The 19370-nt window shown below is 43.6% G+C and overlaps 1 protein-coding gene across 2 annotated transcripts in view; it reads right to left on the bottom strand.

Annotated features, from left to right (window-relative positions):
* The window catches only part of LOC311135273 (low-density lipoprotein receptor-related protein 5-like), a 52133-nt gene that overhangs the window by 24189 nt on the left and 8574 nt on the right, over positions 1 to 19370 (bottom strand). For both annotated transcript variants that reach the window (XM_084169224.1, XM_084169225.1), the window contains exons 4-8: positions 15603 to 15800; positions 11410 to 11606; positions 10313 to 10444; positions 7396 to 7792; positions 7011 to 7182 (exon numbers count right to left, since the gene is read on the bottom strand). In XM_084169224.1, coding sequence (XP_084025350.1) covers positions 7011 to 7182; positions 7396 to 7792; positions 10313 to 10444; positions 11410 to 11606; positions 15603 to 15800 — 1096 coding nt within the window. The remainder of the gene's footprint in view (positions 1 to 7010; positions 7183 to 7395; positions 7793 to 10312; positions 10445 to 11409; positions 11607 to 15602; positions 15801 to 19370) is intronic.

Raw genomic sequence — 19370 nt, 5'->3', positions numbered from 1 at the left:
TTTAATGTATTGGAGAACCTGGAGTTGAATAGGTCTAATCCAGCTGTTTACCATCAGCCTGGGCAGACATCTTTAACACACCTTTAACATTGATGAAGGCACCAAAAAGCAACACTTGCCACTAATCAGTGGTGGAAAGTACTTAAGTAAAAATACTTTAAAGTACTACTTAAGTAGTATCTGTATTTTACTTTTTATATATATGACAACTTTTACTTCACTACATTCCTAAAGAAAATAATGTACTTTTTACTCCATACATTTTCCCTGACAACCAAAAGTACTCGTTACATTTTGAATGCGTCGCAGGACAGGAAAACGGTCCAATTCACACACATCAAGAGAACATCCCTGGTCATCCCTACTGCCTCTCCTCTTGCAGACTCCGTTTGTAAATTATGTCTGAGTGTTGGAGTGTGCCCCTGGCTATCCATACATTTAAGAAAATCGTTCCGTCTGGTTTGCTTAATATAATGAATGTGAAATGATTTACACTTCTACTTTTGATACTTAAGTATATTTAGAAATTACATTTACTTTTGATACTTAAGTATATTTAAAACCAAATACTTTTAGACTTTTACTCAAGTAGTATTTTACTGGGTGACTTTCACTTTTACGTGAGTAATTTTCTATAAAAAAAAAGGTATCTTTACTTTTACTCAAGTATGACAAAATTGGGTATTTTCCACCACTGCCACTAATCAGTCTTTCAGACACCTAGATGTGTTTTCTAATACAGCCTTGCCCAAAGGTGCACCGCCACGAGACATCAATAAGATGAGCGTTTACCGGCGAAGTCGTGAGTGAAAAGTTGGACAGCAGAGTGCTGGCCGATGGAGGTGGAAAACATTACGAAAGCCAGGTGTCTTTTATTCCCCTCAAATGTGTATCCTTCCTCAGAGCTTGGCACATCAAAGTTTAAGACCTCACTGTATAAGGCAACAACAGCAACAAACTGTTGTTACCAGGCAAGTAACTAATTGGCTACGTGAGATATAAAACGTAGCAGTGGAAACAAAACAAGCCAACAAGGCTAGCACAACAACAAGCTTGTACAAAGACTTACTAGACATCTCAGAAAATGATATGCTTGTGTCATCATCCCCCTTTATAAAACCAGGGAGTTCCACAGTAAACATGTGGATAGCCTGTAGGAAGAGCGGATCATTCAGCAGACTTCATTCCATGAAATTGTGACTGAATGAAAACACAGAATTGGCAATGATGGCAGAGGAATCCATAGCGGAATGGGAATTTGAGGAGTTTCTGAACTTCTTTCCTAGAATTTGAGTTGTGACTTGAGGTGGTTTGATCTTACTGACTGTGAGGGTGGTTGGACAGGGATTAAGAGAGGGAGTCTGTGTGATTCAACTCAGCTGTTAAGACTGATCGGCCACAGGGCTGTGTGTGCGTGGTTGTGTCTGTGTTGAGTGGCTGAGTGCTCTATGGCTTACTCTGCTGCTGTCCCCCCCACCGTCCTCCATGTGAAGAGGCTTGGACGGGCCACTTATACTGAGACTAAAGCTGTCATTAGCATGGCCAATGTTTTAGAGCGAGGCCCCTTGTTGGAAAATCCTCTGCAAATCAAGTTTCACGGCTCAAGATGGCAACAATGTGGCGAGGCCATCTGAGCGACGCTTCGGGGGAACTTTAAAGAAAACATTATTGATCCCTTTCAGACGAGAGGTTTCAGCCAGCATCCATCAGCACCAGGGCCTTCAGCTGGTCAGACTCAGATCTCAGGTCTAAATAAAGACTTTCTTTCAGAGCAAAGCTTTTCATTGTGGTGGCGAAACAGCCCTGGTTGCCACTACCTTGGCTGTAAAGTACCGAAAAAAAGTCAAGTAATCAGATGCGCTTAAGTAGGCTGCTCATTGTTGTTTGCGCACTTTCTCCACTTTTAATAGAAATAAGACTACTTCACATAATGATTTGACATAAAAACAGGCAATTCCACATTTATTTTCTTATTTTAATGAGATTCATGGCTCAGTAGTAAGCCCTAAAATAAAAAATGTTATTTTCACACATGGGTTCAAAGTTGCCTCTACTCTTTTCTCACCAACACAGAGATGGGTATTGGGTACAGCTGCTGAGATCACAGGAGGTCTTTGAGGTTCAGTTCTGAGAACCAACACCCAGTTCCCTGAGAAGCTCATATTTTTCATTCCTCTCATATTCTTCTGGAGGAAATTCGATCACCATACCATTTACTTTCCTCTACCTCACAAATGTACCATTTTGAACCACACTGCACACACACGGCAATGAAGGGTGACTAAATGCTCCACGGAAGGAGAATCTGCATAATTGTACAACAAAGCATGAGTTTCTGTATAGAGGACTAGCACATCAGTCAAATGAGTTATCCTCAGGATCTCACCAGTTATAGGGTGAACGAGGGGGTGCGGCAACATCAGAGGCTTTCACCGGGGGGTGGGGGTGGCGAGGTTGCAGGGGGAGTCAGATTCCTCAAAAGAGGCGAAAACACATGGCGAGAGACTGAAATAAAAGACCACAATTCCCTTACTGTTTAAGGAAAAACCTTCCAATCCGAGTGCCAATAATTTAGCCTGCTTTCAGACGTGCGGGTCCCAAGATGAAAGAGGATGTTCTTGGACTGTATTCAAAACCGAGCTTTCAACAGCACATTTCAAAGAAAAGGAGGCAGTGGACTCAGTTCACCATTTCAAACTCCACTATCTCAGCAAAAGGCCTACTTGGTAGCTCATCAGTAATGAAAAGCTCTGTCAAACATAAAGATATTAAGGAAACTTCATCCCTACTATTTTGTCTTACAATAAATACTCTAATAATATTAATCTAATTTAATAGTATTGCAACTTCACTTCAGAACATTGATATGGACAAAGGAAAACAAATTACTCATTTACTTAATTGAAAGTGTTGGACTTACTCTATTTACTCAACAACAACAAGCAACAGAAAATGCAGTCTAAATATTTTTCCATTGTGAATGAAACGTGCCTCTTGCAGCATACCGTGTGAAAAGGTGCGACCTCTGGAGATGGCAAGGGGGACTTTCAAGCCATAACGCTTTTTAAAAAAGTGGTATAATAGTAATAAAACATCCCCAGAAACACATTCTCTGACCCAATTTATATTATCAGATGTGGCTGAGAGCCACACTAGGGATGGGAGTTTGAAATAATTTCACTATTCGAATAGTATTAATTTTTTGGTCAGATATTCTAAATGCGTGAGCGTTTTTAACCAGAGCACTGCTGTGCGATGGGGAGGCTGGCACTCTATTGCTGCAGCCGCCGAGGTTATAAGGGGCGGAGTGTGTAGCAAGCAGCGGCTACAGCCAAGACTAGCTAACTTGTAGTAGCCACAATGTTATGTATCATCCCATAAAAGCTAGCTGCGGTTTCTTCCCAACCCCATTCAGATAAAACAGCCTACCGGTTGGTTGCTCGTTGTAGCCGACTCCTTATTTCGCAAACGTTTAATTCCGAAAATGTTATTCACTCGTGCATTGGATTAGTCAACTCACTCCACATTGATTGGCCACCATAAACAAGCTACACACGTGAAGGCTACCGGTTAGATACTGGTCTTTTTATTGGCCGCACCGTGCACGTCATAAAATCTACATTGAAAAGTTTGTAGTTTTATTAATTAATAATTTGAAATGTCATGGTATATCCTTGTATGGATATTTTAATTTAGAAAAAGCATTTCCAGTGTGAAAATAGGCTTATATTAGGCTATACTTTTTCTTGCAAAAAATGAATACTCACAAGTATTCGAATAATAATGTCCATTCAGATATTCAAATAACAGCGCACATACCACACATGCCAGTGCATGAAAGCTATATGCAATGATGCAATGTGTGAAGATGACAAACATTTAGTGGAGTGAAGAGCTATTCCCGCTCACACTGAACAATGAAAAATGTCTTCGGACCCAAAAGGCAATTCACGTTGCAATAGGAAAAAAAATATATTCAGACAGGCCCAGTCACCAGCACAGAAAAAGAGAAAAGGGGGACAAAAAAAAAAAAAAAAAAAAGAGGCTGGGAGGAGGGCTAAAAAGCCTCCAGACTTCTATTTATAACCATTCAGGCAGTGAACTGCTGCATTCCAAATGCCAGAAGGCACTTTTCAAAACTTTGATATTCAAGACCTAATGTTGTTGTCATCTAAAAGGGAAAAAAAAGGTAAGCAGTAACAACTAAATGCACCATTCTTTAAAAGGAAAAGATATCCTTGGAATCTCCAACAGCCATTACAAAAAAACAAGGGGGAACTCAAAACTTTAATGAGAAATTACTGATGTCTGAGCAGCGCCTGGATTTCTCTCCATTAGCACTTCAAGCAGTTCTGCCCCTTCAGCAGCTAAGTGGGTCTGTGGAAGAATGGCCCGGGCCTCCATTAGGTGAAGCTGAAGAATCCTTGTGAAAAGAGCAGAACAGAACACACTTGTCAGCTGCTGGGAGCCTCTGGAAGCAGGGCTGCCACCAAAGTGTGCATCTGGTGCAGGGGAGGGGGCTGCTGAGGAGGACTCTACAAGGGCCGGCCCGCCACCATTCTATGCTGCCATTGTAAGGTCCAGGGCAAGGGTCACGGCAGAGCACACGGGCTAGGGGCTTCCCTTGTCAGTCAGCACATTGGTCAGGCTGCCCAACCCCCTCCTCTCTGAATCGCCTCACTACCCCTGTTCGGTTTCTGTTTCTCCTCCATCTGCTCTACACAGACAGAGTCAGGCAGGGGACTCTGGACTGCAGGGTCCAGACCAAATAAACAACTCTATTCACCAGTCACAAAGTTATGGAATGTAAGATTTCTGGCAACACTATTGTATGATGCTAATAGCCATTTTTCACCTAAATTATCCAGTTATCACTAATAAGTATTCATCTTGAAATAAACCAAACCATATGATTCCCAGAATTAGTCATTCTTCACTGTCAGGACCTGCACACACAGATGGATTAAAGGTTTCTGACATCGTCATCTGACATAGAGCTCTTTCTACTTCTCCGTCTACCCTGAATCCTTTCCTGTGGGGCTCTAGAGACGTCGTCGTCACTCTTTCAGGAAAGCTTTGCCCCACGGCTCTGAGTTGAGAACGGCATCAGACAGGAGAGAACATTTCTTCACCGTGCCCCTGGACAAAAGCCAAGGCTCGCTGGAGCCTGGTGCTAGCCAAAACCAGCCCCAGCGAGGGACAGATGCCTGGTTTGAGGCGAGGGGAAAGGGGAGACAGGGACATTACATGTTGACAAGTCTGTGGCCTCTCATTGAGCTCAATATCTCAGTGGGAGCTCCCTAATCCCTGCTCATTCATCCCAGCCTGCATGACTGACCCCCTTAATGAAAATCAACACTTTGGACACAAACACACCAGCTTCAGAGCATTCTAGCTAGGCAGGTAAAAATGATGTACAGTTCAACCAAGAGTTTTGGAGTGCATCTGTAAACGGAACATCTTCCCCCTACCTTCCCTCTAGGGGTAGTTAACATTTTCCGAGACCGACCAATGCCCCTGCAGGGTGCCAGGCGACAGAGGTGAGCTGGGAAAACCCAGTGGATAGGGGCCACTCAGACAAACTGCTCCTACATTAACAGAAACCCAAGTGAGTTCACTAACCACTGGTAAAGGCATAGTTATGAGCAGGGGAATATTCAACCAACAGGACACACACACAGTCACAGGGAAAGAGAAGAGAAAGAGTGAGAAGGAAAAGGAAAACAAACTAATTCCCACCAAGCGGTGTTAAAGCTCATCTGGGAGGTGGCTCCGGCTCTTCCTGTGTTTACATATTATATGGAGCATGTGACTGGAGAAATATGGCCACCGTGGTATTAAACACCCTGGGACCTGTGCATGCAGGTAGACGATAAATCATAAAATACAGTCAGAGACCTTGAAGACACACTCACAGCTCTATCTCTAAAGATATGATCACCCACACGCTCTAACAAAGGATCGGCCTAGCCCAGTTTCTATCCTCTTCAAATATTTCAGTCTTTCACATGTAAATGCCCCCCCTTAAAGAACACAAATATTGGGCAATATAAAGATTGGGATATTGGGCAATATACTGGGTAAAGATACTGGGCAATATAAGTGTTTCAAAAAAGTAGGCTTTGGACAGAGGCATGCAGGAAATAAGTACAGTATAAAGTCCTAGCGGTTTGAATCCAAACAATGATATAACTGCAGTGTGTCTGACAGGAAATGTAGTGATGCTTGTCCAGGTATTACATAACAGCTCTCGCTCTGACATTCCTCTGTAGCTCACACGGGCTGTGACGGTCATGGAATTTTGGATGATGCTAATTGGCCAGCCAAATGACCGCGGTCACTGTAATTATTTTTTGCGCACATTTTCTCCTCCGCTGCTGACTGCATGTGCTGCCATATAAATATATTTAATAGGACGGGCATCCCCATTCAAGTCAACGATGGCATAATGGGTGGACATTGCAAGTGTACCCATAGGAGCAAAGCAGGAAGTAAAATACTGTATGTGCTAAAATATGTGCTGTGATTTGCTGATTGCACTCAACTGACATTACAAAAAAATACATTCCATGAGCCTCATCAGTTAACAATTTGAATGATCATTCTACATTACCATGGAAATTATTTCATCACAATGACATATATACATTTTAATTATTCTTTTTTAAACGGTTATGGCGGTTATTTTACTTCCATGACGGTCTTCATCCATAACCGTCTGTAACACGGTTATAAGGTAATTGTGCCAGCCCTATGTCAGCTAGATCTCAGGCCTGGGCGGCCTCTCCTCATCCAAGAATGTGCTCCTGAAGCACTTCTCAACATCCACAGGCAACACAAACACACCAGACAACCTCAAATGAGGGGAACGAATGAGAGAACAAGTCCAAGGGAGATCTCAACTCAACTGCTTCCACAATCAACAGCAGCAAACTATGACGGAAATATTATAGTTGCTCCATACACAACTATTTGGTGCATAAGAAGCACCTTCCTTTTTAGAGACTTACCTCAATTCTGTCCATCTTGGCATCGCCCCAGTACAGTTTTCCTGCTTCATAGTCGATGGCTAAACCATTGGGCCAACCCAGCGAGGTATTGAGCAGCACGAGACGCTCAGTTCCATCCAGGTTAGCTCGCTCTATCTTGGGCTTCTCCCCCCAGTCTGTCCAGTACATGTAACTTTGGAGAGAGACAAGAACAAAATTAAAACTAAACTGAAATCATTTAAAGTGTAACTGGAAGTTAAATCATTCCACAGGTGTTTTGTAGAGTACATAAGGAATGACGGAGGAACGCATAATACGTTTTTTGTTGTTGTTGAAATTAGTTAACTTGATTGCTGTGATCAAGTAAGAAAAAATACCTACATCGTCTATAAACAGAAGCACGTACCCATTGACAGGGTCCAGCACAATGGCCCTTGGTTCATCCAAGTTCTCTGAGATCAGAATACGCCGGGAGGTTCCGTTCAACCTGGTAACCTCAATACGGTCAGTGCCAGTATCCGTCCAGTACAGGTTCCGGGCCACCCAGTCCACCGCGATGCCATCTGGGTGGTTGATCTCCGTGGTGACCAGGGTCTGGGCCTCGGTGCCGTCGATGCGGGAGCGGCGGATGGCTTTGACATCGTCATCCGTCCAGTACACGTATCCATCCACGGGGTCGTAGTCGATGGCAATGGCATGGCGGATGTCATCTACCTGAAGGACGATGTCGGTGAAGTCTGGGAGGTCCAGAGAGATCCTCCTCAGGTCAGTCCTCCGGGCCAGCAGCAGAACCTGCTCCGCACCTGGGGGTAGAGAAGTGGACATGAGTGGGAAGAGCGTATGGCACTCAACTGGCATGGGAAATAACATCTTATTGGGGACTTATCTGAGAGGTCCTACATAGCCATACCTGACAAGCATAAATGTATATGTTTTAGTAAAGATGAACCTTCAGAGGACAATTTATAGTTGTAACTTAATTATTGTATTCTATTTGTTTACTCGGTTTTTAGTTGATGAAAATAGGTAATTTGATCACTTTTTACCCAAACAAAAAGGCTTTAGACTAGATTTTGAAACAAATCCAAAATACTAAATTATCCCTTTTAAATATTTTCATGTTCAGCCTAACAAAAACAGTTGTGTATAAATGTTTTCCTGAGGGAACTCCTAGCTGCCACTGAGCCTGGTTTAAATAGCAGCTGCATTTGCTCACTAGAGCCACACTCTGGAGGCAATTAGGTCCAACTTTTTCCTCGCCTAATCTCACGTTTTAGCCATTTACGCTCCAGTGCCCCCAAGACCAGCTGCAGACTACCGACACCCAATCAGAAGAAGGCATCCATCAAGGGTGACACCAATCAGTAATGACAGTGAAAAAACAGCCCTTCGTTTTCCATCAAGGAGAGAACAACGGCACGTCTTTGATTTAAATTCGCTCCTCGGTCTGCTTCACATTTGACAAAGTGACAAGACTTCCCCAAAAACTACAACAAAAGCCCTCAATCTAGCCACCCAAGCTAAACAAATGAGGAGCGTGGACACTTGCTCTTTTTAATCTTCACACAGGCACCCCCCGCCCCCCCGTCCTGCTGCTTTCCCCCTAATCGGAGCTGATACAATGGGGTATTGTTTTACATTCGGTTTAGTTGTCAACACTGCTGGAGGTTGGCTTAATCTTGTAGTCACTCTGAATACATCCATGTTCTATCAGGCCTGGATAACTAACCGCCCGCCCCCGCCCCCCCAACAAAAAAAAACTTTTACTTACTCCTCTGGAATGAGGGCTAGAAGAATACAACTCATTGTTTCCTGGCCTGGGAATACACCGCCTCAATTTCAAATAGAGGCTCTGCTCCATCCCTAGCCTGGGAGAGGAGTCTTTTTGGGACAAAGAATGGGCTGCCTGTCATTAACAAGACTGGTGCACAGAGACAAGTGTTTTCTGTCCACCAGAGAGAGGGATGAGAACCAGGACAGCCAGGACTGAACCCGGATTTCAGAATCAGCACTGACCTTGGCTTGACGTTGAACTGGTTCATTCCAACAAGGAGGTATCCCAAGTAAAAACAGCCTCCAGCTACTAAACAATCAAAAGGGCTGTCACTCCTCAAACAAGGGTTGATCCCAAGAAATCCCCCACAACAGTTGTTTTCTTCCCCTCTAGACAAGTATGTCACCTTTATGAGGTTTGTGGGTGGGGTGGGTCTCTCCTTAGTCACGGGCAGGCTGAGAGAGATATATCAGGCCCTCCAGAGAGGGACCAGAAGAGAGGGAATGTAAACACCCTGGGGCAAGTCAAACAAACAGGTTTCATTTTGCAGGATGGGCCCGGGCTGTGTCCACTAAACACACAAACGGAGCAGTGACCTGATTAGGCTTGGCTTCCTATGTAATTGCTCTCTCTGCCCAGAAGTAAGGCGAGGAGATTGGAGTGGCAAGGGAAATGACCGCAGCAGCAAAACAAAGCATAACAGGGGAGGTCCAACCTTCCTGAATCTCAGTCAATCACATCTGTGGCCTTTGGTCAACTCTGGAAAGTAGGGAACGTGGGGAGAGGAGGGGGTGGAGCGGTAGGCTTCTAGGCTAAATGTATCTGTCTGTATGTGGGGGCAATAGAAATTAAGAGCAAACGGCAGGGTAAATTGTGCATTGAAGAGTTTGCAGTGTGTAGCAGCCATCTGTCAGAGATTAGGCTCTTAATGGCTCTCTGGTTAGGCATTCTGATGTTTTGTCGAGGAACAGGATGCCAATACACCCAATAAAAACATCTTAATTGAATGATTGTATAAAAAAGAAAAAAGATGAAAATCAAATTTAATTTGATGCTTAATTACTGTGCACGTCGTTATGAAATTAAAAGTAGAGTTTGGCATATTTCCTAATCGGTTTCAAGAAATTGGGACAATATTACTTTTGATATGGAGTTTTTTGGTTTGTGTGATTAAGGGCAGCTCTTGCAGTTGAATAGGCCTAACTCAAGACAGTCCACAAATAAAATAACCTCAGGAATGTCAATAATGTCCCATACACCAGATAGGAATGTCTAATGTGAAACCACGACACATGCACAGTAGCATTAGGAGAGGGAGTTATCACTGAGGGGGCATTGTGTGGGCTGAGTCTCAAATGGCACCCTATTCTATATAAAGTGCACTACTTTTGACCAGAGCCCAAAAGCAGTGCACTGTACCGGGAATAGGGTGCCATTTGAGACACAGCCGTTGTGTAATCTTTTAAAGGGGGCTCTCTCTACTGAGAACCCCATACCAACTGAGGGTATAGGTCTAGATGCCCTCAGGCCACAGCAGCTAGTCTCTTACCTGGGCGGCAGGTCTTCCCATCCTCCTTGAGCTTGACTCCAGTGGGGCAGGCACAGCTGTAGAAAGGCTGCATGGGGGACAGCAGGCACAGGTGGGAGCAGCCTCCGTTGCCCACACTGCAGGGAGTTTGGACTGAGGAAGCAATGTCAGTAGAGAGAACACTGAGATAGGGACCTTTCAGTTTCACTGACTAAAACTGAAAACCACACTGCGAGCGTCTTCTATTCACATGCATTGGTGTCTTCGAGAGAACCATTCTGACAACATAACAATTGATGAAAAACTTGATGACTTTCAAAAAACTAAAATAAAAACATTTTCAAACAAAACCAACAGTGATATTTTTGCTCCACAATAAAATCTCTGCTAGGACAATAGCTGTGCCACAAGGTTTGATGTCCTGTGGCGTGATTTTCCCTGTCTACTGGGTCACGCTCTGCCAATCTCAGCAGGGCACATCAGAGCTACAAAGCCCAGCAGCTGGCACAGCGAACCAGCAAACACCAACCCTCCCATCCCCTTTCTCACAGCACTAAAGGAGGATTACAACCAGGCCACAGTCAAAGGCCAAACTACTCAACCTCCTCTCACAAAGTCTAAGCCAACACATTTTTGGATTGAATTTATGGCGGCTTGATATACAGGTTAGGGGATTTATTGGTGAATGTTTATCATCTAATGGCCTACCTCCTAATGTCCATGTTGTCCTCTCTAAAGTGTTTCTTATCTAACCCTCCCATCTTTCTCTATATCCCCTGCCCTCCTTGGGAGACGCAACCCACCATAATGGTGGCGTTCTTTATCACCCACTGCCAAAGTAATCCGTTTTTCACTACCTCCCAACACACACACTGAGAACGTCTCCCTGTGTCTGCGCAGCACAGACATTTATCCAGCGAGGATTGCCAGACACTTGAAAAATAATTTATTCCTGTGTATGGACACTGACAGCTCTGCAGATCAGTCTAAAAATACCCTCCCAAAACAAAGACAATCTGTTATGTTGTGCTTAGGAACATTCATTATGAGTACGGTTGGGATATTCAAGTAACACGTTGCAGGCTGTTACACTTGCAGACTGAAGTGGCACTACTTACTGTCTGGCTGTCTATCTGGACCCAGCACTTGGATGTCCATGGGGGAGTAGATTCCACTGAGGATCTCCCTCCTCTTGTCTCCGGTGTGTTTGTTGCAGGCGTGGATGGAGCGGGTCTGCCAGTCTGTCCAGTACAGAGTCTCCTCTGACAGGGTGAGGGCAAACGGGTGGGTGAGGGTGCCCTCCACCACAGTCTCCCTGTGAATTCAAAAAATTATTGACAGATCAGCAAACCTTTCTAAGAATCAATACCAATCCATGCTTCGACACTAAATTTGTGAGAGTAAAATTGGAAAGCAATGAAGATGAGGATCAGTTGAGATGTTGACACTAATAGATTCACTTCAAAACCGATTGTATTTATGAAAGAAATTGGTCAAGTTGTGCTTCTCAGCCATTCTACAAGTGTGAATGTCATGACACCAAACACAGCAGTAAATGGCAAAAACTAGGGCTGTGACGATACTAGTATCGCAATATTTTTTCCATGGCAAAAATGAACACTATGCTGAAAACTGCTGTACATAAAATATTGTGTGCTATAGCTTGGAAAATAAATACATGTAACTGGATGACAACATAATGTATGTTTCCAATATTAGGGCAGAAGTTAAATCTGCTTTGTGTTTTGTTTCCTTGTCACGATACTAACGAGTATTGCGATACTGGTATTGTCCCGGCCCTAGCAAAAACCCAGACTGTCTGACAGTAGCAATAAATTCATACCAAAAATAAAACAAGTGGCAGTGGAAAGTAGTCAACAACAACAAGCTAGAGACCCCTGGTTGGGGATTTCAGTCAGACCCTAAAGGAGGATTTGTTGGAACACGTAGCGACGTCATGGAACCACAGTTCAGGAGCCGCTCCAAGCCCTTTCCAGGGGAAAATTAAACAAATCAGCCTGTCATCAGACTTTAATGCAGCATCTGGTACACTATTTAACAGGGGAACGGTTGCCCTGGCCCTGTACTAATGGTACAGCTGTCCTGATTCAGTGCAGAAGTCAGAGCAGAGAAGCACAGAGCACCGAGCGCAGCACAGCCCCATTCAGTACTGCAGTGCTCCCCTTCGCGCCACCAGACGACACACAGTCAGGCCAACAGCCAGTCAGCCCTGTGAGGACATAAATAAATACAGGATCAAAGCGTGGCATGCCGTTGCACAAGTGTTAACAATCCTGATACAGAAAGCAGAATTCTGTTGAGGCCCTCAATCACCAGGCTGTGGAGGGTTGGTTGGTAAGGGATCCATTTTCAGAGGGGTAGGGGGAGGAGGGCGACAGCATGTTTTCTCCAAAACTTTAATAGCGTGTTAAGAACGAGGGGTTGGTAGAGGAAAAATAATAATTACACCAGATTTCCCAGCTATTTCGCATTTGACGTACTTGGAAGTTGGACGTGTGCATATCTGAAGCCATTGAAAACATACTACAAAACGCTCCATTAATCAGACGTGTCAAGAATGTGTTGCACATGAAAGGCAAAACGTCTCGCTTTAACACAGAGAAGAGGTAAACGCTAACAGAAACTACTTCTGGGTGAAGTTTACATTTCTCTGTAAGATTGCGTACGATAATTCCGAGTACCATTACTGGTGGCATGCAATTAGATTGCTTCTTGCCAACTGCAGAGTTCCACCATGGTTTATAAATCACAACTTAATTTCAAACTGACACACAACACTGGGATATCTTGTCCTGAGGGAGTTATAAACAAATTATGAGGGTAATGCAACTGCCTTGATCTTGAGAAAACAGCCTCTCACTCTACACCCTGAAGAAAGCAGTCCATAGTCTGAACGAGAGAAAGTAAACATACCTTGACGGTATTGAGTTTTTTTAATAATAAAAGTTCAAAATATGCTGACCCTAGGGTGGCAACGCATACATTATACATGATTTCAAATGGGCTTTCGCCATTCTAATGTTTTATACTGTTCAATTCAACTTCAAACAAATTAATTTTCTGCATTTATCAATTTCTGCATTTCCTGCACTTTTGTTATAATTTCCACACTGTGCCACGCAGGGCTGCATGATATGGGCAAAAACAAGCTACGCTTAGTTCATTAGTGAAATGTTGGAATCTTGGAAATAGAATGATTATTAGCGCTGAGCGATTAACCGACATTTGTTATTTTTTGTTATTAAACAACTAATTGACCGAAGTCGGTTCAATTACATGAATTCCATTTAGTTTGGTTTTTTGGTGAGCCCAACGCACCGTTTCTCTAGAAAGAAATCAAATCATTCACGAGATAAATCATGTCAAGGACTGTGTGGGACGCTGGGCTGAACAGAGTTGTAGTTTTCATTAAGCAAATATTCAACCCAGTTAAGCGTAAGAACGTGGTAATTAAGTACAATGACAATCTATTGTGCCCGTTGGTTTCCGTCTCAGACCCAGATGGACACACTTTTACACCTGCTATGTTAGATACACACAGGACTGCATAGACCGCATGAGAGGAATGTACACAACAAGAGGGAGAGAGACAGTCCGTGAAAGTATGCCTTATCTACTTTGAAGAACTAGTAAAATGATAGACAGCTCTGCAGCATGCTTAGGGCAGACTAGCCTAGCTAAATAGGATGACTAAAGACAGTTCAGTATGGGGAGCTCAGAGAACGTTGTCTGGCTATTTGACTGCTACTGCCTGAGCAGAGATGAGATGATGACGTCAAGGAATTAAAAATAAAGTTATCAAATAAAAACAAAAGTAATATCCACAACGGAAATATTTGATTATTTCATAGTAATTTGCAATTTTTTTATTGATGTCTACCCAATGTGGACCTGACAGAGACAATGGAATATTTTCAATGTTTTGGCAATTGAATGTTCACAATTTTTGGCATTGGAATTTCCATTAAAAAGCTCCAAATAATTTGAATGCCATTATTTCACAACGCATTTTATGTTTCAATAAAGAAAAAAAATCCAAACCATTATTTTTTAAATAATCGAACCGACCTCAAAAAGCACTAATCGCTCAGCACTAATGATTATGCAAATTCTATAGTTGGAATATAGCGGGCAGCACCTTGAATATATTTTTGTTTGACATGACGATGAAAGAATAAGCCAGGGAGGAATTATTGACAGGGTACCAAAGTGTTGGTCAGTGTTTCCAGGTGACCCTAATTAGATGTTACATTACATGTTTTCTTACCTCATGTAGCTAGCTAACATAATCATGCTTTGCCTATTCCTCTTTGATTTAGAAGATACAGTTGCACAAACATGCTTATCTAGGCCTACACCAGCACTGGTACCGTGCTGTATTAAATAGCTACGTTTGCTCTGACTCTTAGTACATCCAATTTGTAAGTCGCTCTGGATAAGAGCGTATGCTAAATGACGTAAATGTAAATTAGCATGCTAGCTATCCAGCTAAGTAGCTATATTAGCATTAGCGGCTAACAAGATTTATTTTAGCCACAACTTGCTAAGACTAACCAGCAGACAGTAGTTTGCAGACAATAAGATACACTAATAGTGTAATTATAGAAAGCTTGTTGAAAAAAGCATGTCACCAACATCTTGTTGCATCTGACCATGTAGACTGCAGTGCAGAGTTAATGGCAAGAAAGTGCTACGACTGGTCGAGTAGTTGCTCTCTCCTTGAGTGACAGGGGGCAGGGTTTGGTGTGGGAAGCGGCATGCAGCAGGAGGAGAGGGATAAAGAAGACTCAAATAGCAAACTATAAAAACTGATACTACACGCGCTGGAGTTGCGCATCACATTTAAACCAAACATTGAAACGGTTATAGAATGTAAAGTAAAAACCCAAACCGGTCTGTGCATCAATACCGGTATATAGTAAAATACGGTATACCGCCCAGCCCTAACTCTTTATGAACACAGCCATTACATCCCAGTTACACAAAAGGAAAGTCAACCCTTGTCCTGAGGGCCCCAATCACGACTATAATGCCAAGTCAGATTGGGTTTCAACAGTATGGCAGAGAGGTCATCTCCAGTTCAGAGAACCGCATAGAGGGAGGGGTCACAACTGGGCCTATGTGCAAAGCCAATGTTTGGATTGGGGCCTCCAGAGTCAAATGTGTTTGGATTGGAGGTTTCAGCCATCTCATCCTCTGAAATTAAGTTGAGTCCAGTGCTACGGTTCAGTCAGATCCCTGGCTGCTTTCGCACAAAGAGTGTAAAAACTAATAATGAGAACAGACTGACCGTGAGGAGCCATCCAGGTTAGCTCTGTGGATGAAGCTCAGCTTAGCGTCGGCCCAGTACAATTTCTGTTCGTCCAGGTCAATGGTGAGGCCGTTCGGCCAATAGATGTCCACCTCCACGATGATCTTCCTGTTGCTGCCATCCATCCCCGCCCTCTCGATGCGAGGCTCCTCCCCCCAGTCTGTCCAGTACATATAGCTGAGGAGGAAAAGTAGTGTCAATAAGTAAACAGCACCCGAACACACCCGATGGTCCTACCAAATGGAAGGTTTCCATTTTCACCAGGAGTAAAAAACAAAGCAGGCAGCATGAACACGACTAAAGACCTAGCAAAACACTTTGTAATGCACCGCTGATAAGACCCACTCTCAGAAGGCTTGAAACATTTTCTACTTAAAATGTAAACCACACACACACGCATTAGGGATGTGATAAATGGAAAAAAAGTCTTACAGTTTAAAAGGCCATTATTTTCGCAGTTTTCCATTCATTAAATTCCACATGAATTCACAATACAGATTGTCTCCATCAGTGTTTCCCAACCCTGGTCCTCGAGCACCCCCAACAGTACAGGTTTGTTGTAGCCCTGGACAAACACCTCATTTAACTCATTGAGGGCTTGATGATTAGTTGACCAGTTGAATCAGGTGTGCTTGTCCAGGGTTACAATAAAGATGTGTACTGTTGGGGGTGCTTGAGGACACATCTACACCGCGCTTTCCACAGTATCATTTATGCTGCTGGTGCTCTTGCTTTTCACAAGAGAGTGGTGCATGTAGCTCGTTGTCCAAGTCATCAAACCGGCACTAGGCTACAGTCATAGAGCTACAGCCTCCGTGTGGCAAGTTATTAGGAGATATCTAGGCAATCAATGGAAGATTGAAATGACAGAACTGCAAGTTCAATGTGAAGGACAGGCTACAACCCCAAGAGCCAACAGGTAGGCTACTACTTCATCTGAATGGAGTTATTTACTGTAGGATTCGGACAGGGAGAAAGCGCACAGTTCAAGTTTTGTAGTCTCAATTAGCCTAGCTAACATTAGCTAGCTTCTCTCGGTTTGATGCAGTCAAGACAGGTACTATGCAATGAGAACTAGCAATAAGTCTAGCAGTTCAAGTCGACTTGGTTGCCATCTCTGCTCCCCTCGTCATTGTAGAGCCGCCCGCTCTAAAGTAGCAAAATAAGTGCATTTCTTTCCTCCTACTAACGTTACAGCATTATCGCGTTAGGCATGTAAAAAAATTGTTTTCCCTTTATGACGAACGGGACCTGTTAGTGGTTGTTTTATGATCACTGCACTGTGATTTTAATTTTGTGAAAAATAAATTTGGTTAGGGATTTTTTTCTTAATGTTAAGGATCCCAATTTCATTGAAACATTTTCATCCCCAACACGCACACATGCATTCTCACGTGCCCACGTCTTCTGATTACACCTGGCAGATCTCCAAGTCGTAGTCTGCATGTTGTGCCCAGAATACCTGCAGTGGCTTCAATGTGCACTGCATTGAATGGAGGCTACATTTCTATTTACAGACTGCTAAGGCGGTGGATGGGCAGGGAAGCCCACCAACCAATAGAAACGATCTAGGTGTGGGCCCTAGGTACACTTGCCAAAAGTATGCGGACACCTGCTCGTCGAACAGCTCAATCCAAAATCATGGGAATTAATATGAAGTTGGTCCCCCCTTATAACAGCCTCCACTCTTCTGGGAAGACTTTCCACTAGATGTTGAAACATTGCCGCGGGGACTTGCTTCCATTCTGCCACAAGAGCATTAGTGAGGTCGGGCACTGATGTTGGGCGATTAGGCCTGGATCGCAGTCAGTGTTCCAATTCATCCCAAAGGTGTTGGATGGGGTTGAGGTCAGGGCTCTGTGCAGGCCAGTCAAGTTCTTACACAGTTCTCAACAAACCATTTCTGTATGGACCTCACTTTGTGCACAGGGGCATTGTCATGCTAAAACAGGAAAGGGCTTTCCCCAAACTTGCCACAAAGTTGGAAGCACAGAATTGTCTAGAATGTTACTGTATGCTGTAGTGTTAAGATTTCCCTTCACTGGAACTAAGGGGCCTAGCCCGAATCATGAAAAACAGACCCAGACCATTATTCCTCCTCCACCAAACTTTACAGTTGGCACTATGCATTCGGGCAGTTAGTATTCTCCTGACATCCGCCAAAACCAGATTTGTCCGTCGGACTGCCAGATGGTGAAGCGTGATTCATCACTCCAGAGAACGCGTTTCCACTGCTCCAGAGTCCAATGGCGGCGAGCTTTACACCACTCCAGCCAACGCTTGGCATTGCGCATGGTGATTTTAGGCTTGTGTGCGGCTGCTCGGCCATGGAAACCAATTTCATGAAGCTCCCGACGACAGTTCTTGTGCTGACGTTGCTTCCAGAGGCAGTTTGGAACTCGATAGTGAGTGTTACAACAGAGGACAGATGATTTCTACACGCTTCAGCACTCGGAAGTCCCTTTCTGTGAGCTTGTGTGGCCTACCACTTCACGGCTGAGCCATTGTTCCTAGACGTTTCCACTTCACAATAACAGCACTAACAGTTGACCGGGGCAGCTCTAGCAGGGCAGAAATTTAACAAACTGACTTGTTGGAAAGGTGGCATCCTATGACAGTGCCATGTTGAAAGTCACTGAGTTCTTCAGTAAGGCCATTCTACTGCCTATGAAGATGTCGGTGTGCTCAATTTTATACAACTGTCAGCAACGGGTTTGACTGAAATAGCCGAATCCACTAATTTGAAGGACATGTAGTGCATGTTTAAATAGACAGAATCGAAATTGCCTTAGAACTGAAAAGCTGTTGGAAAAGAACCTGCCACAAACATGCAGAATTTGTGAACAATGTATGAGCTGCATCCTGGTTTCCCGGTTGTCCTGGTCTATGGTTTACACTGTTTTTCCATTTAACAAACTGGCTAGAGAAAGTGTTGGCTATGGTAGAGTGTCTTACTGCTACTCATAACAAAAAGAGGACACACCAGTTTCAATAAAGTGCTAGCAACACACTCAGATCAGTTTTGGGTCACTAACATCAGTGTTGTTCCAGTGTTGTACAAGGTCAGCTAGAAAGCAGATAGAGTATACAAAACATTAAGAACACCTGCTCTTTCCATGACAGACTGACCAGGTGAATCCAGGTGAAAGCTATGATCCCTTATTGATGTCACTTGTTAAATCCACTTAAAAATCAGTGTAGATGAAGGGGAGGAGACAGGTTAAAGAATGATTTTTAAGCCTTGAGACATGGATTGCGTATGTGTGCCATTCAGACAGAATATTTAAGTGTCTTTGAACGAGGTATGGTAGTACGTGTGCGAGGTATACTTAGTGTATTTCAACACATTTCTGTAACATTAGGGATAGCTCCATGTTCCCAGAGCCCCCCTGAAGTGCATTAGTCAGAATGATGTGAATTCCTTAACTCTGGGCCCTGTGAGAGAGCGGAGTACCTTGTGGGTTTCAATTGCATTCTAAACACATCCAAAAATGGATATAGTGTAAGAGTAGCTAACTCTCAGACATCACATGTTCCGACAAGAGCCAATAAAAGCAAAGATATTTTTTCAATTCCGAGTCTTTTGAGGGGAAAAGTCTGACATGTAGATTTGTGCCAGAATGGATCACCACCGTGTCAGGGACCCAGTAGCTGATTAGAATGCAACACTGTGCACCAACTGACACGGTTTACAGCCATAAAACAGTTTTGCATTCCTTTGTCCAGCCGGGTAGAAAATACAATTAA

Source organism: Coregonus lavaretus (assembly GCF_964263955.1).
Source record: "Coregonus lavaretus genome assembly, chromosome: 9".
Taxonomy (NCBI): domain Eukaryota; kingdom Metazoa; phylum Chordata; class Actinopteri; order Salmoniformes; family Salmonidae; genus Coregonus; species Coregonus lavaretus.
Note: the sequence above shows the minus strand (reverse complement) of the source record. Positions and strands in the feature narration are given on the sequence as shown.